The sequence below is a fragment of the Megalops cyprinoides genome, chromosome 4 (assembly GCF_013368585.1).
Source record: "Megalops cyprinoides isolate fMegCyp1 chromosome 4, fMegCyp1.pri, whole genome shotgun sequence".
Taxonomy (NCBI): Eukaryota; Metazoa; Chordata; class Actinopteri; order Elopiformes; family Megalopidae; genus Megalops; species Megalops cyprinoides.
In genome coordinates this window covers 40,132,501-40,159,645 of record NC_050586.1, presented here as the reverse complement: position 1 = coordinate 40,159,645, position 27,145 = coordinate 40,132,501, and the positions used below count along the sequence as shown (strand labels likewise).

The 27,145-nt window shown below is 44.5% G+C and overlaps 2 protein-coding genes across 2 annotated transcripts in view; both read right to left on the bottom strand.

Annotated features, from left to right (window-relative positions):
- Positions 1-5,226: 5,226 nt before the first annotated feature.
- Positions 5,227-6,156, bottom strand: atoh1a (atonal bHLH transcription factor 1a). The gene has a single exon (XM_036525943.1). It carries the CDS (start codon positions 6,154-6,156, stop codon positions 5,227-5,229), a length of 930 nt encoding a protein of 309 aa, XP_036381836.1.
- An 8,135-nt stretch (positions 6,157-14,291) lies between these two features.
- Positions 14,292-27,145, bottom strand: part of grid2 (glutamate receptor, ionotropic, delta 2) — a 365,965-nt gene continuing 353,111 nt past the window's right edge. Inside the window, exons 15-16 of the mRNA XM_036526665.1 lie at positions 23,366-23,606; positions 14,292-14,869 (exon numbers count right to left, since the gene is read on the bottom strand). Of these exons, the coding sequence (XP_036382558.1) occupies positions 14,438-14,869; positions 23,366-23,606 (673 nt within the window). The 3' untranslated portion in view covers positions 14,292-14,437. The remainder of the gene's footprint in view (positions 14,870-23,365; positions 23,607-27,145) is intronic.

Genomic DNA, 27,145 nt, shown 5'->3' with positions numbered 1-27,145 from the left:
TTCGAGTCTTACAATCCTAAATCCCCGTTAGATACTCATTCTCTGAAAACCCTAAACTTTTGCATTCGCGCTACAGTTTAGGCGTTCCCACTGGAATTTCTGTCCATCTACATAAAGTTATGTGCCATCACATTTCACCCTTGTGCGATTCTCAATATGTCATTCCATACTTTCACTGAAGAAAACTACGTTTGCATGTTTACTAGATGCGAAAAGTGAGACTGACTTAACACTAAATGCACGGTGCGTGTGCAACTGGATGCTGATATGACTCGGCTGCGTGCTGTTTCTCGGTTTGTGTCGTTACGCCAGAAGGAAAGGCAAGGCAAGGTTCTGCTTTTATTTTTCACAAAGCCCATTCTGAATATTTAATGAGAGTGAAACTTCAACTCAGCTTGTTTCCCAGCTGTCCGTGCAAACACTTGTTTACGAGTTCACTTGGAGAAGACAGCACCGCCACAGGTTTCTACGGCGAGAGCTGCGGACAGACAGAAAATGCTGATCTGATCTGAACGTAGGATCATTTTGTGCAATGTATTTTTTCATGAAATAATAATCACTATCAAAGAATGAACTGCAATACATGGCACTCAATAGATAAATCCATTACATCAGAGTACAATGGCAGTAAACGTGTTGAAAATGAAATGTAGGTGCTTGGTCATTGCAGACTTGCACCGTTTGGAGCACGAAAAAGTTGATGCTCTGCAATAAGATGTACAGGTCACGGCTGCCATCAGCTCGCTTTTGAGGTCAGTTGACGTTCATCGTCAGTGTGCGGTTGTCTAAATGCCCATCGCTCACTACTTTCAGTTAAATTGTATTTATTTAACTATTGCTTTCCTGAGAGTATGTGTATCGGTACCTTCAGTGTATCATCGTAATGGATATAGGCGTATTCACATCACATTAACAGACGGGTAGCTGTCCTTGCAAGCATTCATTTTACTAGAACACCACGTTGCCTGTATCAGGTTAGCAGTATCAAGATGATTTATATATTTTTATAGATTACTTTGTAAACATATGATACAAAATTAAATATAACCAATAACTGTCTTTACTCGTCAGTGGTTTGTAGAGCTTGAAGTTTAGGAGTATTCCGGAGGGGTGTCTTTAGCCACTAGAACAGCATACTAATATGTAGCCTTAGCGACATGCTCTTGTTTATTTTATATCAGTTTGGAAAGAGCAGACATTTGTCATGTCTTGGTTTTATCAACCCTGACCTGGTTACTCGCTAATGCACTTTCAACTGCCACTTATCTTCTGGTAACGAAAGAAGCCCGTGCTTTCTGTTGCTGCATGATTATGTGACTATGTCAGTGTATAACATAGCCTACACATACCTACATTTTAAAATTGTTTAGATGCTATTGATGTTTAACAAGGTTACAGTGGCAATTTATTGGTTATGCAAACTGGGTAAATCGGGGGATTTGTACGTTTCTGGAGTGAGCTCATTGTAGAGTAGCTTACGCGCAGTGGTCTTAAATTCAGCGATTCACCTGTTTTCGACAGTCTTACGAGTCAAGCTGATACAGGTGGCTGCTCCTGCGTTAAACAGATAATAGTGAACCGACAAATTCCTGTAAATAATTAAACACCGTTGTACGCGCATGCACAGAATATTGGCTATTATTCCGCTCGTTAAACCGCGGAGGCGATCGCTGACATCGCGAGGGATTGGTTAAAACTTTAGGGTGGAGACAGCTGTTGCAGGTACACAGCGTCTCTCATAAATAATTCCTTATTTTTATCACACCGCGTCTGAAATGAAATCGAACTGCAATAGCTAGTTTGAAATAAGAGTAAAAATACCGAAAACATCTATAAGTAATATTAAATAAATGATTTATATGATTACGGTGCCGTCTAATATGTATTCGTATTTTGGACAGTTTTCATTAAATGCAATCCAGTTCCAAGAAATTAGTCTTTGAAATGTTTCAATCACCACAATATCGTATGTCGGGTGATTATTTAAGTCACATGACAAACACGATTAAAAAACGAGAGTAGATGTATGGTACGTAAAAGTAGATTAAACTTTAGGATGTAGGAGTCGACTTTTCAAACTAGTCTTAGTTAAATATTTATATAAGTACATAAAGTTTGATCTGCTGGTGAATTATCATAAATCTTTATTTTGTAGAATATTGCTGATGTGGTGTTACACAAATGGTGTGATATTGATGTGTGACTTTTTCTTTATTTTGTATTCATCACCTCGGTGTGTGTGCGTGCGTGCGTGTGTGTGTGTGTGTGTGTGTGTGTGTGTGTGTGTGTGTGTGTGTGTGTGTGTTTGTCTGTGTGCGCGTGTGTGCACGCGCGTGTGTGCTTTCAGTCCCTGCAAAAAGACTGGCAGGCTTACTTAGCAAGTGTGGTCTTTCCAGAAGCAAGTCCTGAGGGACATAGCTCGCGGTGAGTGGAGGGGACCCGCGCGCTCACCAGCTGACAGCGCGTGCTTCAATAAAGACACCGAACACCTCGAGCTGCAGCCCTGCCAGCCATTGTCCACAAATTAATACACACTCCAATTACCATTTTCTGAGCTAACCGCCAAAAAAAGTAAGCTTCTGCTTGAAATTGTAAATCGTGAACTTGCGCAGTGTGTATTAGCATTATTTTAATTATTAAAATTATCCACTTGGTAATATAAGTAGGCACAAAAATCGTTGTAACTCCACATATGTGCCAATGTAGGTTTTAAGCACAAGCGAAATATTTCTTGAATCGCAGCCATGTTTGTCGGAACTATCCCAATGCAGAACAATTTACGTAGTTTTGGTCTGCACAGCGAAATGATATTACAATGAATTTAACATATAGCCCTTAAACAAAATAAGAGATTTGTGTATCGATTCTCAAAAGACAGTTATTATCTGGCTTCACTTAAAATACGGCTTTTGCAGTGTTTTCTGGTGGCTGTTGGCAGCATCGAAGTTTTGGATGCGCGGCAGTCATCACCCCTGATAAAGGGCCAGATCTAGCGCACACCACCATATGGAGAGCGAGCGTTTCAGCGTGGACCGATTCCAAACCGTGCTCGGCATCAATTTAATTAAATAGCAACATGTAGCTATGTTACAGATTTTGGGCGGATTTGGACGACTTTAGGGTCCCCTCATCCCGTCATTAATGGTTAAGGTTAATCGGAGAAGGGTTTCTGCATAAGTGGGCAGAAATATGTCGGAATCTCGGTTTCTAAAATATTACAGGGCTAGTGGGTTCTTCTAAAGCGATACTTGGCAGGTTTTGAAGTAGCCTACTTATCTAGAGTTGAGACATAAATGACATCCGACGAAAATCTGTTCACTCTTTCAACAGTGCAAGTTTTTATGTACAAATACTGTTTTGATAATTCGAAATTATTGACTGGGCTGAACTGTGCAATTACTTGGTGCTGGGTTACTCATTAATATTTAAACGTAAGAAATGATTATGTGAATGAACAAACGTTAATACAGTATAATAACACACCAAAATAATTCAGTGGATCAGTTTGTCTTATATACTGTTCCGAGTAATGCGAATGTAGTCTAACTAGAGCTTCACAGTTAGCGACAAACTGATAAGTAATGGTTATTCTTGTACCATACCGCAAATATTGCTAATATCAGCGGCATTATGTCCGTGGAAATGTCCAAACAAAATAAGTGCATAAATTATAACTATTACAAGTCTTTCTCTACGATGTACTTCATTAATTCCACAAAACCGAATTCCAATTATTTTTCCTCATATCTGCAAAATAAAGTGTGACAAAAATTAATCATTTGCTAGAAAAAATATATTATGATTTGTCATGTTTAGGACTGTCACAAGTTTATGACTGTATGCTAAGTAATAAAAAAATAAGTTTTACTCATTTCATTAATATGCATATAGAAAACGTCTGTTAAGATAGGCTAATTGGATTGTGTATGGTCGTGGTTCCCTCTGTTAGGGTTTGATCGAATTTTGCAGCTTTCAGCTAGCATGCTCATACCTACAGAGCACCCTTGCTTGCCTGCGCGGGAAATACTACCACTGTCGCTGACATTACCATCATCACCGTGTCACCACACCGCATGCAGACCCGAGGAAAGATGGCAAATAGGAAGGCATGTTTTAAGAGTGGTATTCCACCTCTCCATTCGATAGATCTTATCACCGAGAAATTTTTCAACGCCAAATGTAATTGTAGTGATAATAAAAAATAAAGTGATTTCGCACCAGGCACGTTTAACACATTTGAGCACTTCACTGGTGCTGATGTTTCTTTTCAACGCTGACGACTAGCAGTGTTGTTAATGTAGGCCACAACAGGGTTGAATAAATGCATCAGGTGTTGTATTCATCTGCCGCTTTCAATTCTGATATAAATTACACTGGTAGTCTGTCTAAAGGGTGTATATTAGAGTCATAAGCGTGTCAGAACCGAGAGAAATTCATACCTAGGAGAATTAACTTTATTAACGACGCATGAAGAATTTGTTCATTTTTTCGTTTGCTCATTTATTTTTAAAAAAATCACTGAAAAGATAAGACAATGGCAAAATTGCTAGCTTTTTAGCAAATGTAACATATCACTGTAAAAAAGCAGAACAAAAGCAAGCAACCAGAAATAAATACATCACCTTCCCCTCCAAGAAAAAAGCAAGAAACAAAATCTTCGCTTTACAAATGAATAATCAAAAACATCAAACAATCAAAAACTAATGGCTATTTTAAATTATATGTATCAAATTGGCAGTACTACAGTTATTATAACATTTTTTATTTCATAACATACGTTTGTCGTTTGTCAAGCCTCTGGCTCGTGTTTAAAGTGCACGCGTTAACTTTAGAAGTTGCAGACAAATTCATATAGGGACAAAGAAAAAACATTAACAGCGCAAGGCAAATAATCAGCATATAATTCTATACATAAACAGATTCAGGCGATTTTTCGTGGAAGACATCTGTTTGTACGTAAAATCTGAGAGCCCGTGGCAGTGCTGCGCGTGACAGTCGACATGGCAGAGGGGTCCTCTCAGTGTCACCAAGAGAGGGATAATTCAATTGGCGGAACAGAATTACCGAACAAAGTAACATCATCAACAACAAAATACTACATTGGGAAAAATCATAAAACAGTTCTCAGACGTAATGCTATGAGTCTTAAGCAACGTTTTTAATAAACGGGGAAAGCCCTCTCCAAAATGATTAAGATGAGGCATGAAAGTTCCTCTGGAATCGGGGTTAGAAAGTATGGTGGCTGGGCAGTTTGAGTTCTGGGAGCTCATCTTCACTTTGTAGCTCCAGGTGCGTCTCGTCTGAGTCACTGAAGTGCGAATGGGGGGAGAACTCTCCGTCGCTGCGGTTCGACCGGGGCGAGTCCTTGCTGTCCTCGGATGCAGACTTCAGTGTTCCCGCGGGAGACAGCATCTCCTGCCCAATCAACGCCGTGAATGTTCCGTCCTCGTAAGGGAATGGCATCGCGTTAATCTGCACTGGGTACCCTGTGGCTGTCCCTCTCCGACAAGAAGAGGATGATGGTCCCCGAGGACTGCTGGCCCCTTCGTAGACAGTGGCAGACCGCAGCTCGCACTTTGGCGAATCCACTGTTGCACCCGGACCTTGCAACAGGTCCGATAGTGCGTTAATGTAGATCTGTGCCATCTGCAGCGTTTCGTACTTGGAGAGCTTCTTGTCATTATCGAAAGCTGGAATGACACTGCGCAGCTCGTCAAAGGCGTGATTCAGTCCGTGCATTCGCCGCCTCTCCCGCGCATTGGCCGCTATTCGCCTCTGTTTCTGGACCACGTTAGCTGGTTTGCTGGATGGTGCTCTCTGTCTGCCATCATCCACTCCCAAAGACCCCTTAAGTCGACACAGCTCGCGCACTTTGGCCGGGCTCTTGCTGCTCTTCCTGTAGCTCGAGCTATGACCTGGAGAAGGGGACACGCCTTCCACACTGGAGCCGGGCGAGTGCAGCAGGTAATCGGCGTGTGCCGCGCAGGTGCCAGGCTGCACAGGAGCCAGCCAGGCGCGTGGGTCGCTGCTGTCCATGAGTGCCAGACCTTGGGGGTAGCCACGCTGCTCCCCCCTCCCCAACCCCGACTGCTGCCCCTCGAACGTGCTCATTTCCTTCGCATCCTTGCCCCATTCCTCCACACTGATCCCATCCATTTTAGAACAAAAAAAATTACTTGGCTTGGAAATAAACCTAAGAAGCTGTATAAAAACTTTTTCAAAAAAAGTGTAAAAAGTTTTGCTGTCCCACACTTCTCCTTTTTCAGTTGCACCCGTTGCCTGTATTTGGTCGCGTGCAAGACCGCTTCTCTGGTGTCTGAAGGCGCTGCGTCCCTTTAAAAAGCGGCACGCGCCTGGGAGCCCCCCTTCTCACGCCGGTCGCGTGTCGCTTTGACCAATAAGAGCACTTGGGGCAGGCGCGTGCAAGCGACCAATGAGGAGCTGCACAGAGCCCGAGAGAGGTTATTATGCCCAAACTGTTTATGATAATGCCACAGTTAAGGGCTGTTTAACTGGGGTGTTATTTGCACAATGGGTCGTCCCACAGGACGCACGCACAGTGATACTAGATTGTTAGTAATGTGGACATGACGGACTTTAGCTTGCAGGCCGACTGTTCTTGCCCACCTTCATCAAACGTCTTGGTGTACCTGCGTGCCTGCTTGCCAAACATGATAGACAGCAGCTATCAAACCTCAGGTTAACTAGAAACAACACGACCGCTGTCACTGACATAGGAATTGCGCAAAACCAGATCACTGAAATATCAACAAATTGTGTTCTTTCAAAATGTTTATCAATAATAATAATAATAAAAATAATAATCATAATCATAAAACACAGATGGGTATATTTTATTTATTGAATTACTTGTGTATCCCAGTGTATCGGAGCCGAATGTTGGATTAAAGAATTTTGTTCACTTGGTATTACTTTGAATTATATTTTAAATGTGATAGCGTTTATACAAGATAGATTAGTATTTCCACATATTCTATTATGTGGTAATAGCAGCCAACAGAGCAAGTACTGCTACTTTTTTCTTGCATAGCGAGCACAGCAAAAGTTATTTCTTCTTCAGTTAATTCAGACATTTATTGTAAATAGTCGACAATAGAAAGCGATGTGCTGATAATTTAATGTAAACGCTTATATTTATGTATATAATATAAATTTGTTGAGGTTAAGTGGATTAAAACAACGGTAATAATTTCTTTGTATTTGCTTGACTGATTGGGATTAAATGGATTGGGCAATTACACAGAGGAAGTCTCTGTAATATTAAACGTATTCGTTTTTTAAATATGGATACCGACCGCTGTTACACGATTTTAAGAACGTGTTATTACATTTGTTAATCCACAATGAATTATTTTTCACATTAAGTGCACAAAACGTTTTCAGTGGAGCTGCTGATGGGGAACGAAAATGTACCTATTGAAATACCTCTTGCGGGTTGTCTTGGTTTCATGAATGGGCAAAACTTGTAGTGGGACACTTTTACACCGTTCTCCTTTACTTTACCCCAGTTGTCCCAACACAGAGCCTAATAGGCAACAGTGCGTGTGCAACTGTGAGCATCGAAAACCTCCCTGGACAGGTCTGTCCACTAGGCAAATAAATAACAAAAATTATAATCCTCATCGTTCTTGATCTCTGAGAAGACTAGAAAGCGAGCTGCATGAAGAACTCGGCTCCTGGGGTTTGTACTCATTGTCAATTCAACGCTTCTCTATTCTATTGAATGTTCCAGCCATCTTGAGTTTCATTTTCTTTTGTAAAAATTCAAAACCTTTTGATCCGACTTAAGGAACGCCCTGTTGGTAAGAGAGCTTCACAGGGATCGGAAACATGATAGGGAAGAGCGGCAGCGCTTTTACGATGACGTGCAGCCTGCGCAGCGTAGCGAAAGTGTGGAGGAAATGTCTGGCCGAGACCGCGCTGCCGGTCACACTTGTCCGCCTCCACACCACGCATTTTTTTTGTATTATCATGCGAATCTTCTGGGACCGATCACTCCTCTGTGTATCCCACCCCCATAACAGCTTGAATATGCTTAAATGTTGTAGCGGTGCGATGGTGAAACTGTTATTGAAATATTATCAAAATACGCCTTGAAAGACAAAGTATTCCTGAAGAAAAAGAAAACAACGGAAAGGTTTGACAGGTTAGGCCTATAGCGCAATGAAAACATTTGCACTTATAAAATATCTATATAAACTATATATATATGCATACCTACTCCTACTAGGCTACTGCTCCATTAAAAAGCATAATGACAACTGCACACAACAGCAGCAGCAGCAACAGCATCATCATCATCATCATCATCATCATCAACAGCAACAACAATAATAATAATAATAATAATAATAATAATAATAATAACAGCATTAATAATAACAATAATAATAATCACATTAAATTATTAATGTTTTCCAATTGAAATACAATATTCTATTCAAGTATTCAATAAAATCCAATAAATTATCAAACATAAACCCCAGACTTGACCCTCAAGAACCTTATATTTAGCAGTGACGATAAACCTTAAACAGAATTTACATTAGTTGTAATTATGATTTTCCCTAAGAAAAACAACCAATGGTCCATCATGCACAATGGAATCAATTACTGACCCAGACATACTTAACCAGCTGTTCTATTTAAGTTAGATCCTCTATGATTTCGAAACAAAACAAAGTTAGTATTTTTATTATTTTGAGAAAAGTTATTAAAACAATTTAAATTTCACCGAAAACAATCTTTTAACGACTTTAATCAGGAAACGCGTTATGTATACTTTGTACCTAAACGAATAAAAGCAAAGCACCAAGGAATCTCATTCCAACAATTTCTGACGGAAAAAAATGACATTAATCTTTCTCCTTTTATTCATGAATTCATAGGACGAGAGGGCTCTGAGGCTGGCGCCTGGGTCCGTCTCCCCACCTACGAGCGGCCGTCCAGTCAGCCTGCGCGTCTTGGAATAGTCCCTAAAGCAAACAACAGGTTGGATATTGTAGCTGCTGATTATTAAAATGTCGCGCGCACAATGGCGACTCTATGTTCCATTCGACACGCTTGAAGAACTCTTTGGAAAATGCGCACAATTTGGGTCCCGATGGGGGCTTCCAGCGTGATCCAGTCTGCATACTGCTAATTTCATTCTTGTCTCCGGGGAAACCAAGAACGTTTCGCGATTTCGAGTGGAAGGTATGGCATAATAATAATAATAATAATAATAATAATAATAACAACTATAATAATAATAATAATAATAATAATAATAATGATTATTATTATTATTATTATTATTATTATTATAACATACTTATTATTTTTATTTTGTAGTGGCTTTGTATATGACTGTCTGTGTATTAATTTTCTCCTCTTCCTGAACAGGGTCGCGCTGGGTCATTTTAAAGAGGGAACTCAAGAGCAGTAACTCTAAACCCCGGAGTTACAGGCTTGTTTTGTACTTCTGGGGTCTGGAGACAAACCCTTACCGCAGCCAGGGTAAGGGTTTTGTGGGCTGTTGCACGGTCGGGAGCGGGCGCATCGCGGGACCGCGCCGAACTGTCACACGCTATAGTGTATCGCCGTTTTACTGCTGACGTTTCTTTAATCACCTGCATAGCCTAAATTAAGCTGCTTGAGTATTTTCCACTTTAAACTAAGACTTTGAAAACTCCATTTCTGTACCGTCAATGCGATAGTATTATAAGGTCGTAATAAACGGATTTTCTTGTCGTGGCACTCAGGTGAGTTTGCAATGTGCCGTAGTAGTAAGACTAGTCTACTGTGAGTAACACAAAATTGTTTTCTTTCTGTAAATCCAATTTAAAAATCGCCTTTGGAATAAGAACTTTACAGGATCACAGACACAGAAATGTACCAGAATCACGACTGCTATAGCCTAAACGTGTATAGATAAAATTAGAAGGTTTTCCTTATAAGATGCGCATGTGTGTGTCATATTCTTAACTGGTCAGCCGAGTTATAGTTGCGTTCTCGAAGGGAGCAGGGAACGAGGAAGCAAAGGAGTGGACTACAACCCGCCCACCTCTCTGTTGCACTCCGGGAACACAGACTAATATTTACAAGAATCCCATGTTTAATAATGTTTAATAATTTACACCAGCTGAATTTTGTTTAATATTAACTAACACTCAATAACTCAAAAGGACATTGGTAGTGGTGAAAACTTTTTTTGGGGGTGGAGGTGAACAAGACGGATTTGCCAAATATAATGAAACAGCGCCACCCCATGGATAGCAGTTCTCAATGTCATACTCAGTCTAGACATACAACCGGAGCTTGGTAGCTCAGAGCATCGTAGTGTTATTTTGACTGCTCCTAAAGTAAGCTGCAAAACCAAACACATTTGAACTTCATGGAGTTGTAAGAAAGGTTAATTGCTCTTTTATTGTTCTGAGTCCAGTTACGTTGGCATAAAAACTAATGCTGTGCTCAGGCAAATGACAGCAGCTGGAATAGAGCAACAACTTTGAGGAGAATCTTTACAATATGTAACGGTGTGCAGACTTTTAGCCAAAGGGCGCTGTGAAAGGGTGTCAACGCCAATATAAATCAATCCAAAAATTTACATCCACATACTGTGCATGCCATGATCAAGTATGCAGGCTTATATACCTAATATATACTCCCCACTCCCTTCCATTTTGCTCAATCAGGAGTGAAAAAAAATCCTAGGATGTCCACAGGTCCATGAAGTCCATATACAGTATCCCACCTTCCTTCCAATTATGAGTATGCTATTTCATTAAAGAGAACACACCCATTATGAGCTGACCACAATGGGAGGAACACCTTTCCTGTTCTGAAATTCTAAGTTTAAATATAACGGTAAATATAGATCGATTTTGCAGTAAAACGAAGCCATAAATGACTTTTGGTTATGACATTTTTAGATATTTTTAAAGACACTGTAGCAAATAGAAAGAAAGAGAGAGGAATATATGCATTACAAATCGAGAAAGTTGTGTTGGTTCTTTGTACTCTGTTCACTCTGTGATGCTTAGAGAAAAAAAAATGCAACAAATGTATCCCTTATATCAAAGCAAGTGTGACATGCATTTCAATGAGTGCGGCTGACCCTGTAACTGATGAGTGCCGCTTTAAGAAAACAGCGCTGATCAAAACCCATTGCATGCTTGCCTACAGTGCACGTGATAGCCACGCATTGCTCCAGTTGGTTTTGTCTAATCGAATGATGTTAATGGCACTGCGCATGGCTTAGTAAGCAAACTGGGGAGTGCGTGCCATTCTAAAAGTGAATGGTCAAAACCTTATGTCTCAAGGGGCCTTTCTGGTATCTGCATTTCTTAAGCTATAATGTACATGATCATACCAGAAAGCAGCATGGCTTTAGCAAAGCAATACATTTTGGAAACGAAAATGGTTGCATTTTGACAAACATTGAACAGAGGGGTATGAGAGCAGCCATCCTTATTTAAATTTCATGACCATGGATGCACTGCAATGAATTACATTCATTCGAAGGACAACTACCGGCTAGAAGGAACATTCTCAGAGGTTATGCGGAGGAAAAAAACAGTCAGGACTTTTTTCCGCATTGAATGGTCCTTGCATTTGCCTGATTGGCCCAGACACTCGCTTTTGGAGTACTTAACTACAAGGAGACAGAGTGCTATATGACTGATGAACAATACAATATACCCAACACTTAGCCAATTACTTTGAAATAGGTTTGTGTAATGTTGATTATTCAGGACAAAAGGGAACGAGCTTGAAGCACATTTGAATGTAGATGGAAGCTATTCAAATGATCATAACTGTGCACCAGTCAAAGCATAATTATTCATTGTTGCCACGCGCTGTCATCCTTGGGTATTTTTGTTCTCTTTCATAAGTTATTCCAGCCCCAGACTGCAGCACAGATTTCTGCTGGGAGACGCAAATCAGGGGAAGAAATGTGGTCATCCTCGTCCTATTGTGCGGCTGAATCGCTCTTTGGCAGGCAGTCACTTTATCAATACCCACAGAAGCAAGCAGCACAAAAACCACAGAGCAAAAGCAATGAAATAAATCCCAGAACATTGAACTTGAAGGGCCACGATAAAACACCCAATATCGCTGCATAAAACACATCATCACTAATATCTGTCTGTTGTACTCGGGCAGAAGCTACGTGGAAAGGTTTTTTCACCAGCCGTTTGGCCTCAACCACAAAGGGCTCAGACAAAGGTAACACAAACATACCACTGTAGAAAACAAGTTTATTAGACAAATTATACACAGAAAGCTTTGCCACTTGTAACAGAGGCCTCAGTTTGTTCCATTTGAATAATATGCAACACATACAACAAAATAGGCCTATATTAAATACTGTACATTGTAATCGGTTGAAAATTATCAAGTAATCCTGTATGTTCTATGTATGAAATTAAAAATGTTACAGGCATAGCAAGTTTTTCAGCATGCTTCTTTTTAAGAACTTGCCTCCTTCATAAATCGTCAAATCAAACTGAAACCAAGATCAAATGAAATGGCCCTTCTGCAGGAGAGAATGGGGGGGGGGGGGGTAACGGTCAGTGGAGTGGAATGGCTGCTAAGTCAATGCTAGGCTTATACGATTCTCTTTAAAAAACCCCATCAAAATTAGCATCAACATGTAAAATGTACATCGTTTTTATAATGTCTCTTCATTTATACTAAAGCAATTTGAAAATGTTGGCTGTTTCCTATTGTCATTCGATAGCCATAGCTTAAGAAAGGAACATCTAGAATGCTTGCATCAAATACTGTTGCTGTTCTCTACGCACAACATCTGCAATTTAGTCTTAAGATAACAAACTGAAAGCTCATTCTAAACAACTAACATTATTAAATATTAATACAGTGTTAGTGAAAAGGTTTGGTTGCTTTTTTCCTCAAAAATGTGTTTTCATCTTTATTTTTCACTGCACCTTAATGGCCTTGTTTAAACAATTGGCACTTAAAAACAAAACAAAACAAACAAAAAGTTAGATAAACATTAACCTAAACATTTAAGAAATGAAATAAAGACATTTCAAAAAGAGTTCCTAAAGGATTGCTGTAATCTCCCTGTTTCAAATGGCATGGTAATGCATTGATTGTGGACTCGCTCTTCATTGGAAGACCACTGTCAGACAGGCAGAGACGATCCTCTTGGCCAATCAGGAGCTGCGGCTCTCCTCCAATGGTCCTTCCTTTTTCCTAGCCCCGCCTTCTTGTTTATGACTACGATGTGACTGACAAATAGCAGTCTTCAGATGGCATTTAGAATAAAACTAACAGAAACAGAACTTTTACCGACCTTTTACCTTGTCATAACCAGAAAAAAGAGAAAGTAAAACAGCAGTAATGACTAATGATGTGAACCAGAATAACAGGATAGAAGTCCAATTTTCCATTTTAAAACCAGAAGAGAAAAACAAGTAGACACCTCAGCACAATGTTTTTTTTTTCAAACTTTCTGACCAAACACATTCCACGCATTAAGATTTGTTATATTTAAAACAAATTCAATTAAAGACATACAGTAGCCTTAGCTGCAGTTAAAGTCCTCTTGCTTGTGGTTGTCTTTTTTTGTTTGTTTTTTTTTGTCTTTCTTTTGCTGTTGTTCCTCAGAGCCTTTTTTTGAGTGTCGATTTGAGGCTCAATTTGACCTTAGCCAGCACTATACAGGTGAGAAAATACCAGAATTACATACAATCACATATAGGTCTGCGGGCACTGGTACAGTGCAGTAGTATCGATCGACTGAGCGTTGTGTGCATCGTGGTGGCGGCCCTGAGCCCGGGACCGCCCGGTCAGCTGCTGGCGGACAGCAGTCTCGTGCTGGATGACGTGTTTGGGTCCGAGGCGGCGCCGAGCGGCGGCGGCGGAGAGCACCCGGCGCGCCTCGGGCTCCGCGTCGAGGAGAGGGACTGATCACCAAAGTAAACCGAGTTATTGCAGGTGCGGCACGCTGATCACCCAGAGAGCTGCTCTCACCCAGAGAGAGAGCAACCTTTTTCTCTTTCCTTCTTCCTTTCATTTGGATGTTCAAAAAAAAAAAAAAACAGAAACGGTCACACCCAGGTACCGTCCACCGTGATGATCAGTCTCTTCTTCGGACAAAAGCAGCCCCCGAGGGGCTCGAAATGGAAAGAAAAACTCATCCCCCCTCCGCAGCGAAAAAACCTCTTGACAACGACAACGACGACAAAGCAAAATATTACGTGGCCACCCCCCCCCCCCCCCCCCCCCTAAGTTTGGGAAGGACGGGCACTGGCCCCCCTCCCAACTTCACCCCACAAAAGCAAAGCAAAAAAACGAGGAAAACCCAAAAAGATTTCTATGTACACATATATCTTTTCTGAATGTGGGTGCGTGTGTGTGTGTGTTCTTGTTTTGTTGTTGCCGTTGTGTTGAGCGATGGTTTCCCTTATATGGACGTGCCCCGGTCGGGGTCGTTGCCATAGCCGAAGCTGGGTGCGGGGGTGGGCTGGTAGGGGATGGTGGACATTGTCTTGATGGGGCTGCGGAAGAAGCCGCCGTTGGGGGCGCGCTGACGGAAGGGGCCCCCGCCAGTCCGGTGGTCCTGCACCCCCCCGAAGGTGAAGCCGGCCGCCGCCTTGGCGGACAGGCTGCGGCTGAGCGTCTGGATCTGCTCAGGGATGAAGGTGGTGGTGGTGATGTGCGTGTTGCGGAAGTCGCTGATCTGCTCCAGGGCCTGCCGCGCCGCCGGCAGCGAGTCCATGTCCAGGGGCGTCAGGTCGATGGAGGAGGTGGAGAACTGCTTGTGGGGGCTCTCGTCCTCGGTGCACAGGCTGTTCACCCTCCGGTGGAGGTGCTCCAGGTCGATCTCTTTGTCATCCTGCAGGGGGCAACAGAGGGGAGGGGAGGAGAGGAAGGGGGAGGAGAGGGAGAGGGAAGAGGAGGAGAAGGAACAGGGAGGTTGTTATAGGAGGAGAAGGGCAGAAGAGGAAGGGGGGGTAGTTGGTCAAACAGGGAAAGAGGGGAATTGTAAGAGAGAGGAAAACAGTGGGGGAGAGAACAGAACATCAGGTTTGTGAGGTGCGGGGGAAGGTTTGGGGACAAACAGGGAACAACAGGGACATTCAAATATGGGTGGGGGGCAGACAGAGTGAAATGAGGTGATGAGTGGGAGGGAGGGAGGGAGTATGGGGAAGGTAAGGGGGGGGGGGGGGAAGAGAGGTACAGACTGAGCTACAGTCAGGAGAAAACACAAACGGACACATTCTAACATGGGGCTTATGCTCTCGGTGTCTGCACTCGATGCCCACCGATACGGGAACGGGCGGTACTCTCCTGGCCCCAGGCCAGAAGTGCAGTTAACACATGTATCAATGCCAACACTCCATCTCAAAATCTTCTCAAAGTCACTTCCAGTCAATTACTTAAGAGAGCAGTATCTTAAGTGTCTTGCCCATGGCTGAGGAAGACATTAATGTACTAAAAGATCATAAGAGTAGATCAGCACTACCCTTTTAATTGATGGACAGTTTATTGTAATTGTTTGGCATGATTTCCAAAAATATCTGTGCAAATGGTTACATTTAAAGCACAAGTTCACAGAAAGGCCACCATTTATCAAATACTTAATTTAGGAGCTGTGAGGAGATATGGGCAAAAAGCTTTCTGTAACGGAGTACTGCTTATATAGATACAGATGGACAGTAACAGTTAATTTACCATGACATTACTGGTGTAAACAGGCAGCTAGCACACACTGTGCTCAAACACATTTTCCAGGGTTTTACATTCAGAGAGGAGGGTGAGTCATGCTTGTGGCTGCAGGTTTCACAGGGGACGCGGTGCTTCAATCGAGGGTTAAAGAAAAGTGCCCTCTTCACCCGAGGCAGTGGGGCCCTCCCCCAAAGGGTACGCGGATCCACTGACCGTGAGGAGGAGGGGGGAGCTGGGGGCTGTCGCCGTGGCAGCAGCGCGGGGTTGGGGGGGGGGGGGGGTAGTGGTGGTGGGCAAGGTTCACCACGGCAGCTCTCTCTCAAAGGGGGAGGGGGCAGGAGGGGGTGCTCTTTGTGGGAGCCTGGTCTCGCACAACGCGGGGAAGGAGGGAGGAGGAGGAGGAGGAGAAGGAGTAAGAGGAGGGCGGGAGAGGGGTCAGAGTGTAGGAGCGAGAGAAGCGAGACAGAAAGTGAGAGGAGACGTTTCAGTCGGTCAACAGGACGAAATGGCTGACCTGGGGAGAGAGTTCCCTTATTTTCCATGTGCTTATGACGACGGATGAGGAAAGGCGGAGAGAGAAAACATAACCATGAGATGAAGAGAGATAAAACCGCATTTTAGGGACCTGACAGTCATAAAAGGGTCATTCACAAGTACACACTAACTCATATGCAAAGCCTTGGCTTATACTACATGACACCAGTTCTGTTCATACCCAAAAGATGTATAACTATTCAACACATTGTGCAATGCTAAGGGCACTGCAAATATATGCTGCACCTCAGACTGGTACGTGGAGTAGTTCTAGCATATTATGTTTTAATTACGATTAACAGCCAGGTATAGTGATGTCACCTTGAACAGCTGACAAGAGCGGCTTAGCGTAGTGAAAATGCCATCCACTCCACTGAGCGCCATGTTGTCCTGAGAAGCGTGTGAAGAGTACACTGGTGCTGTTATTGGGTTTAACCTCATCGCAGTGCAGTGCAGGTGTGTCAGATTCGCCCCGCCGCCGGGCACAGAAGGGTAACTCCTAGCTGCTGGGCACAGAACGGGCAGCGGCATGCGCCACCGGTGCACCCGGCGTGGCGGTAAGCACCAGATTAAGCGCCGCGCTCTCCCCTCTGACGGGAGAGTAAACAGCGAGCAGATGGCCACGCCGGAGAAAAGCAAACGAGCAGGAGGTGAGGCGCCACAGAGCGGGCTAATGAGGGGGGGTTCCCCCTCCGCCTGGCGCCCCCCGGGCTCCCGCCTGCACTCGCGGGTCCATTGCAGTGTGAAGCAGGGGCTCCATTATTTCTGCTCCCAATCCCCCTCATGCTGAGACCTCCTTTGGGTTGCCTGCTTTGGGTAACAATTTGTATATGAAACTGTTGCTTGGTGGATATTATGCAGTGGATTCTGCAGCGCTCTGCCCTGCGCATGTGATAGATTAGACTATCCCTGTCACTGGTCCAGAGGCCAGAGAGGCTCCAAACCAGGCTGGGCGGGGCAGCTGCGGCAGAAGCAGCATGAGGTGTCATACTCAGCAGCACTGAACTGGTGGGTTGATAGTTCAAGTCTCAGGAAGGATGTTTCTCTGTGCCACAACTGCTCCAGCAAAACTCCAGCCGGACCGTGTGATACGGAACAAACAACATGCATAAAAATTCTCAAGTTGCCCTGGATTTGCTTGAGAAATGAAATAATGCAAAAAATGCAATGGATGATCTTAAACCCCAACAGCACAGCTGCGAAACCTAAATACAGCAAGGCAACAGGTTTAAGTTCTGTGAGATGTAACTCACTGCAACTCCTCACCAAAAATATGCTTTAAAATTCAGCAGCAGCTCATTCCCTATTTATGCGTCGGTTCAGGACAAGTAATGTTATGACAGATTTGCACATCAAGCACAATGTTTATGGTGTGTCCGATCTAGAAACTGTACATCTGCGCCAGTGATAGCTGTGTCTGAATGGGTGACATCACACTGTCTTCTCCAATCATGTTTAAGATTGCATAGGATCGCCAGGAGCACCAGGCACCAGGAGCAATGTCTCAAGGCCTCTCATATGTGTTAAATAGTCATAAAATACAAATGAGCATCCTGTTTTGTTGTTCTTCATCACAGAGAACTGAGCCTCTGTCAGTGTATTTTGTGCTTTGACTCCAGGTCCTAAAGTAAAAAAAAAATGGTCTGGATTCTAGATCAAGGGTGAAACGTTTGATGGAAAAAAAGGGGCAGAGTCTGAGGGAGGGGTCAGAGATGAGCAGGACGATTGAAGCGGGGTGGGAGGGGCGAGGCCCGGCATGCTGGCTCTGTGTGTGTGCGGGGAGGTGGGGGGGGCGGGGGAGACGGAGAGGGAGACCCCGCAGGTGAGGGCGGTGTTCATCAGTTTCACCTGACAAGTTCGGTCTTGCCTGGCAATCATGCTGTGTTTGTGTGTGTGTGCGTGCGCGCGCACAGCCATGTGTGTATGTATGTGTGTGTGCGAGAGAGTGCAAGAGAGAGAGATAGAGGAGAGTGCAGGCACATGGGAGGGTGGAGGAGAGATTTCAGAGAGGTAGGGGGGTGAGCAGAAAAAAAGACAGCATAGTCATCACACAGGAGGTCTGTGTTTCGTTTATCTGAGGAGCCAGATACCTGGAAAGGTGAGATGTAAAAATGGCATTTTGCATTGTTCTCCCACGCCCGCTTTTACCCAAATCCTCAACACAGTGTACTTATCTATAAAACAAAAAAAAGGGATGAAATCTTTCAGCCAGACAGTAAATCAGACACGATTTGACAGAATCAAACATCTTGAGGTCAGGAAAATGAATAAAACAGACATTGTCTGAAAGCCCAGTGCCCAAACCTCCCTCCCCCCACCCCGCCCTCTCTCACTTACGCTGTTGCTGTGGGACCAGGAGAGTTCGCTGGGCCTCCTCTCCAAAGATCAGCCTCGACATCGGTTCCCTTTTTTTTTTTTTTTTTTTTTTTTTGGAATTTAAGAACCAGGGAGAGGCAGCTGGGCCGCCTTGTTATGCAACACTCAAAGCTCTGATGCTCCCTGACTCTTTCGAGTCCCGCCTCACCCGACTCAGGTGCTGCAGACACACAGAGAGCCCTCCACAAATCTGCCCACATGCAACGCTGGTGAAGAGCATCTCTTCAGACAGCATTAAAACACTTCAAAAGCCCCTACATATGCCAGGCAGGATTTCTCCCGTAGACAGATGAGTGTTTTTCGGAGAGGTGGGTCAGTGATCTTATCCAAAGCGCCTGAGCCCCTTCTCTTTAGCATGTCTGGCAAACACAGTGGCGAAAAAAGCATCCTGCCTTTGGGCAGACGCCTGAGCTGGGCGGTGCGGGGGGGAAGCTCTGCGTCGACGCTGTCAGGCGGGCCGTCAGCGCTCCGTTAGGCCTCGAGTGAAGCGGCGGCAGTGACGGCAGTGAGGTCACAGACGAGCAGGGGGGTAAATGGGGGCCGGCTAACACTGAGGGGCATGTGCTACATGCGCCAAGGAGACAGAGACAGAAATGCGGCTCACTCCCTCTTTGGGGGAGGTGGCAGCGGTGTGACGTGTGCCTTGTGAGGGGTATGTCGCGGAGAAGAGTCAGGCCGCTCGGACAGTGTGGTATTTGAGGGGATCAAAGCGAGTTTCGGCACCTCGCCGAAGGGTCGGTGGCATCACACAGGACGCTGGGGGAGAAGCGGAGGCCCCAGAGAAGCCCGGAAAAGCCGTGCCGTCTAACAAGAAACAAACAGAGGAAGGCCCGGCTTCAATCTGACAAGCTGTGGGTTTTAGAGAAATGAGCCGGGATTCGGTTTCATGGCCAGGACGACAGCTTCTCGGCTGGCGTGAAGCTTGTGGAACGGCGTGAATATAAATTGCATCTTATTTTCTGCGCAGTGGAGCTCGGAGCGGGGATGCGATGAGCACCGACTCAATTTCACTCAGCGTCCGCTTTTAAAATCGGCTCCAGCCGGGGCAGAGAGATGTTTCTTTTAAATCTGAGGTGGAATAAAATGTCAATGGTGCATGCCACACGGGTGAGCAACACTGTCTGAGTGAAAACAGGACTATCAATAGGAAACACACTGACTCTTCTCAAACTGCAGGGGTGACATTATTTTCAGTAATAAAAATTAAATTAACAATAGAACGAAATTATGTTCAACGCTTTGTGGGTTGTTGGGTTTCTGGATGTTATGAAACAATTGGACAGACACAGAAAAAAAAATGTCTCAAAATATGTGTGAGAGAGTGCGTGTGTGTGTGCATGTGTGCCTGCTTATATGTTTGAATGTGTGTGTTTGTGCCTGTTTGTGTGTGTATGCTGCATATATGTGCGTGTGTGTGCACAAGCATGTGCCTGCTTATGTGTTTGAATGCGTATGTGTCCTTCTGTGTGTGTATTCACTTGGTATGTATGTGTGCTAGTGCATGTGCGGTGTGACAGTTGTATGTGAAGGTGGTGGTGGTGGGGGGAGGCGGGGTTGTACAGTGGGGACTGTGTGCGTGCGTGTGTGTGTGTGTGCGTGCGTGCGTGTGTGTGTGTGTGTGTGTGTGTGTTGTGTAGGGGGGGGCTGGTGTCCTGATTAAAAACAGGAGCGTGTCCGTCCTGCTGCAGTCACCTGCAGTGCGTCACACCTGCTGGAGCGGTTCAGAACGCTGCACTGGGCCCAGTCAGATCCTGCGCCACGGTAACCATGGTCACTGTGGGTGGGGCGGCACGTGGGGCTCCGGCAGGACAAACGAGGTTCCACTAGACTCCCCCCACACTGGCTTTGCTCTTCGATTTCATTTATTTGATCTGACACATCTTCTGTATGAAAACTCTTCTAACGTAAAATGTCTCATAATGTGCTGGAACAGTAGAAGTCATAATAACTGCTGATAAAGATGTTGCCTGTTAAATTAGACCATTGGGAATATGGTAATATTATCATGGCTTTAATTATTCCTTACAATAGGACAACTACTGCCCTGGCCATTACTATTAAGGGTATTACTATTACTTCATGCTACATACATACACCTTACTACTGCAAATACCTACCACAGCTGTTTAATCTACTACAGCTATTCTCTTCCCATATTCATACTTTCTTACTGTCCATTGCCTCTTCATTAAGGCTGTTTCTTTTAAAGATGGCACTGGTAAACCCGGGGTGGTCTCAGGGAAGCGACACGCTGCTCGTACTGACAGATGAAAGCTGCTGTGGTCATGGGGGGTGGGGTGGGGGGGGGTTGCTGCGGAGGGGAACGGAGCGTTTTGGCGGCGGGAGGGGGGGGGGGGGGGGGGGGGGGGGGTATGGGGGGTGATGGCACACGCTGCGGATTGCGCATCGCTCCCTGATCAAAAGCGCTCCGAGCTCCGTGCGGGGTGAGCAGCGAAACGTTCCGCTTTTAAACTTCAACTTCCAGCCGGGCCTCACGCTGGCGGCCAGATCCAGCTCAGTTAATCAGCAGAAGGGGGTGGGGGGTCATTGCTAAGATGGGTCTGGTGGGGGGGGGGGGACTCGGTTATGTTCCGAATTTTGGCAGACGGGTGATGGTAAAAAACAGCTTAAATCATTTTGAAATCGTGATCAGGGATATTGCAGGATTAAATTTTGAGGGGCGTTTGTTACCTGCTGCCATCCATGCTGCTTCACATTGGCTCTAACTTGGACGACTAACACAAAGGGACTAATTGAACTTACCTGCATACTAGCACAAACTGGTCCTAATTGTTCTAATTAATTGGGTTATCTTCATCCACAAATTGAATGCCATGTCGAAATAGCATTCTTAATTGGAATTTAAATTGAATTGCAAGGCCTTTATTTTATCAGAAATTGCATTTTAATTGGAAATAAATTGAATTGAAATGTGTTTACTTTATCATTGATACTGTATATCCTTCTGGAATTGCTTTGTTTTCCTCCTATTTTTGTATTCACCTGTTCTGTGGTTGGCTTTGATTTTTGCCTTCCTTCTTTTAAGCTTAAATTTGATTGAAATGCAATTGTAATTGCACTGTCATTGTGACCATTCATTTTGCTGTAACTTTTTTTTGTTACTCATTTTTTTCCTGTTGTTTTCCATGTTCTTGTTCTGTTATTGTCATTCTGGTCTTATCAGCCCACCACTTGATTGGTAAGGTTGTCAATTTCCGTCTTCGGAAATGTTAAAAGTTAAAACGGTTTCTAATGCGTTCTCCTCTTATACATGTTATGAGAGTGGTTATCCTGAAAGGACGTTGTAAATTTAGTTTGCCCTTGATGTTGAATTTCTGGGATGGATGAGTGCTCTGTCTAGTAGGCAGACGAGAGGAAGATGAAAATGAGAGGGTGGGGGTGAAAGGTTTTGCGGAGATGCTGGTGTGGGGGGTGAGGGTCGGAGCTGGTTTGATCACGCTCCTTGCCCCCTGTCCTTGGACTTCACTCTCCACTTTCCACAAGCACCTCTGTGAGGAGCCGCAGAGCATATCACACACCTATGACAGACGCGCTTTCTTGAATGAAGACAGGTAGGGCACGTCTCTTTGGAGGGCCTGGTGGTTAGAACTTGAGGTCCGCACAGGTAGCTGGCCGTCTCGGCAGCAGCCAGACCTCCGATGCCGTTCTCTAAATTGCTAAATTGAAGGAGCAGCTACTCAGTCACCGCGTCGACCAGCTGTGGAGTAGCGGTGAGCTGGGGTACAGCCCCGGGTTCGGATCTGACGAGCGCCAGACTAAAACGGGACTAAATGGGCTTAAGAGGGCGAGACGAACAAGAGGCAGACATGAGGCCGAGCACCAGTGGGTTTTTTATCAGGCTGAACACCTCCTGGTCCATGGCAGAGCGTGTCCTTCTCGTCAAAAGAAAGCACCCCAAGGGGTTTTTTTCCTGCTGAGTACCCCTTTTCCAAACCTTACGCAAGCCCCTACCAGCACACATCTATTTATATATTTATATTTTATACAATATTGACGCTTGTACCTAATTGCCTTAAACAGGATGAACGGTTTTAAGCCATGTTGTATGCTAATGGCACAACTCTCAGAGCTATTATTGGTACACTTTAAATCAATTCAGCTACGCTTGTTTTTGTTTTGCTTTGCACATGGGAGTACATGTAGTCCAGAACAGCACATTGTAATAACAATTAATGCACATGGAAATGAGTGACTGCATAATACATGAAATATCAGCCAATACAATGTTTTTTTTCTTTTCACAGGCAGGCCCTGGAGACAAGCCAAGTAGTCCTTTGGGTAGGAGCACCCCGATTTGGGATCCGCTGCTTTGAATCGAGTTGGGAACCTGTCATGCGCTGTCTGGTGCTTCAAAGGGGTGTCAGTTCCCTCAGCCCCTTCAAGCTCCTCTGCTGTTCTGCTCCTCTTCTAGTCATGTGTTTTTTCATTCTCTGTGAAAGCTGCCGTGCTCAGATTTTTGTTTTGGCAGAGAGCGCATTTATGTCTCTGTCCGGGTCCCAGCATGCTTTCGGCACCCCCCCTCCCCGCCCCCTCATCCCCCCGTCCCCCCGTCCCCCCGTCCCCCTCGTGTCGGTGCGTGTGTCTGTCACTGCGCTGAGATGGCAGCTTGCGTACATGCTATCGTCTGCTGACCTTGTCACCTCCACCACCCCCACCCCCCACAAACCCAACACACCCCCTCATCTGTCCCTGTCCCTCGCCCCTCGACCCCCCCCCCCCCCCACCCCCTCACCTCCTTGGAGGGGACTCGTGAGCCCTTCCGTCGGGTCCACCAGGTCTCCACCATGGCGATAAGGCAGGAGAGGACCACGCCCGCCGCCAGCACGCAGAAGACGCCCGCAAAGCTCTGTATGTCCAGGGCGCTGCCGCGGGGGTGCGTGCGCACCGACGAGTACAGGTCACACGGGCTGTCCCGGGGCCACCACTTCAGCTTCAGGATGTCCATGTCCCCGTTCTGCTGCAGCTCCAGGATCCTGCGGGGGGAGGACAATTACATCACATTACCGTAATTTACCAGACGCTCTTATACAGAGCGACTTACATGTAGGTTACAATTTTATCCTTTTATACAGCTGGATATTCTACTGAGGCAATTGTGTGTGAAGTACAACAGTAGTGCCCTGGCGGGTAATCGAACCGGTGACCTTTCAGTTATGAGCCCTGCTGCTTACTACTACACCACACTGCTGTCCCTCGTTGGATAACGTATTCACACCTGCGCCCGCACTCGATGTGCTAATCACGTGCCTGCGAGTTCAGCCATATTTTCCCTCCCTTTACCCAGCCACGACGGCTTCTTTTTGGATATTTGAACTTTGCGTCCTTTTACGAGTGCCCTGCAGCCGCCAGTTCAAATAAGAAACTATTCTCTGCATCAGAGCAGCAGGGGTGCGTTTAATTGTCAGGTTAAGCAGAGGTTTTGCGGAGAGGCTGGTGCGGGGTGAGGGTCGGAGCTGGTTTGATCGCGCTCCTTAACCTCTGCCCCTGGGCTTCACCCTCCATTTTCCATTAGCGCCTCCGTGAGGAGCTGCTGAGTGCTCCATCCATTAAACTCACTCAAGGACCGGGTCGTTTCATCACCGCCCCCAGGTCACATGATCGGGCTGTGGGCGTGCTGCTCTGTCACACGTTTGGACACCAGAGGGCAGTGTCTACCGTATTATAATGACTGAATCCAACACTTGACATCACACCATCACAGCAATTATTGGAAAAATATGAATAGATGTTGTAGTATAGCTCAGGGGCTGTGCTGTAATGGCATTATCCTGTAGAACTAAAGCGAATGAATTATGATGTTAAAAAAAAATCGGCTTATAGTCTGATCAGGGCTTCTGTTCGGTGACTGATTTGTATTACAGAGAAATCTCTGCCTACGGTACAAAGAGGAAAAAAAAGCTTGAGGAAAGACGTGGCTCTAAAGAGGAGAGAAAGAGAATGGTAAAGTGACTGCATTCAGAGGCAGGCTGGTATCAGGTCGGTATCTGAATAGGCACACCTTAGTCAAGGCAGACACACATACGCATACACATGCACACACAAACACACACACACACACAGTGAGTTATGAAACAGGTTTCAAAAACCTCTGTTTGAAAGCATACTTTTTCATGTCCTTGCCCAGTGTAAACAGACTGCAGCAGCACCCATGTCTGCATTCAAATAAAAATAGTTTAAAAATGCCTATGTTCATATCTTTTGGTACTGGAACAAATATTAGCAATGTTTCTCTCACACCAGGGGCCTTTTTTATTTCAGCATACCCACTCAGGCACTTCCTTTGAGCTGTATCTGAAGAGGAGGCTGCTGTTCATGTTGACCAGGTCCAGCACACACACTCTCTCTCTCTCTTTCTCTCTTTCTCTCTCTCTCTCTCTCTCTCTCTGTCCCCTGCTGTTTTTCATCCTTTTTGCAGTGGATGTAGGTGAGTGCATGTGTTCATGTTCAACACCATTTTTGTGCATTGCTTGCCTCTCTTCTTTGTGGTTTAAGCGGTTTGATACACTCTATCTGCACAATTTGTATGTTCCACTGCACAATAGTATGTTCCACTGTCTGATTAATTCATTTTTATACACTATTCTGAATAGGGCATTATTAACATCTACTTGCTTTTTCATGTGTTTTTCAAGGCCCACTGTATGGACTCATAGGTGAACTGCGGCCATGACAACCCGGGAAGATTTAGCTTCTCTTCCTGTTCCACATTAGTAAGGATATAAGCCTCTGTTAAGTGAAGGCAGTCCTAACCTTTATGCCTTTCCATAGCAAGAAGAGCATTCAAACTCACTGAAGTTGGTCCCTTTAACTGACATATTTTACCAAGTGCTATAATTTTTTAAGTCCTCTAAAATCTTTTTTCAATATTCTTAGCGACTGCAGGACTCCTGGTGTGTAACAATCAGAAGAAAATGTAACACTTTACTTAAATTTATTACTGCAAGTCAGAGATTGAATTTAAGTAAAAGATGGCACAGTGCTCCTGCCAGTTCCATTTTCCACAGATAGAAGAGATTTCAACCATTCCATGGGGGAAGCATCATTTGTGAATGAATGCTAACTTACGTGTCTGTTTTTAAAGATTCTGACATTAATGTAGCTGTAGCGAAAGTCCAACAGCTGATTAATATTTGACTCATTTTTGTGATGCTGGAAAAGCGGTCACAGAGAAGCCAGTAATAATTTGGGATGGACAGATGGCCTGCACTGGGGTGGTGACTACCAAGAATAACCTTTTGATGACACCAAAACAAATGTGGTTAGTTCAGAGATCACTGCAACGGTGCAACTCTGCATTCATGGTGAAGAACTGTTTTGTTTGCAAATATGGAAATGTATTTCCAACGTCTAAAAATAGCTTAAAAAATCTTCTGACATACCTTTTTATGTATTACTTTAGGATATGCCTCAAAAATATTGTCATTTTTTGAGGACACAAATTATCATTAGACCTTAAATATGGTCTAAATTTTCATCTTCAAGAAAGGTCACCTGAATTATGAAAACCCAACAACAGCATGCTCATTTTTGCCTGAAAGAATGCAACACGGTGAAACCAACAGCAGGGTAAGACATGTAGCTGCTCACTAGCCCACTCTCCAAGTTCCTTCTTTTAATCTTTGGACGCTCAAGAGGCAGCTGAAGTTAAGCAAGTTATCCTGAGTTAAAGGTACACAATTACGCGAGAAACTGAAATCGATTCACTTCACATTTGTGCTTAAAGAGTGCCCGCTGTTTTCTTAAAATTATGAGTAATTTACCTAACTGTTCGCTCTACCATGTAACATCTTTATTCAATAGCAACTCTACATTAATTAAGTTCTGGTGGAGAAAAAAAATCGATAAATATTTGAAATCAAAACCCCAGGGAAAATATTTCATTGGACATGCCATGCACCGTGTCAGTGGGCCTTACATTACATTACATTACGGAACTGCTTGATGGAGTCTTGCATGCACAATCAAAGCCTTTCCCTGGGGATTATTTTCTGAGAGGACCACCTTATTTGTCCATTAAATTGGAACATGCTGTGCACCTTCACAATAATAGCCACATGGCCCTCTAATGTAACCATATTCACTAAAAGGTGGCCTTTTCAGCAACAGTGCAGTCCAGCGCTGGGCGGTGTGAGCCGTGCTTTCATACGCGTGATGCAGAGAAGCAGCACACATGAAACACCAGTAAATGTGCTCCTCAAACAGAACATTCCAAGTGGAAATCAATGCCATGTTGCAACAAGACTCATAATAACTGACAGCTTGAAAAAAAAGGAACAACGCAACCAGGTATACGTGATTATGGGCTGTCAGACCGATGTCCATTATGTGGGCACCTACTCCAAGACCTTTCTCGTTTGTTTTTTTTTAAATTATCAATTCCTTCGACTGAAGCTACAATCAGACCCTAGGCTTTGAAGAAGTGGAGAGCCAGGGTGATGACAGGTTCGCGGTAATGAGGAAGGATGACAATGTTTTCCATTACGCGGATGATAGGAAGGGTACGGCGTTCCGG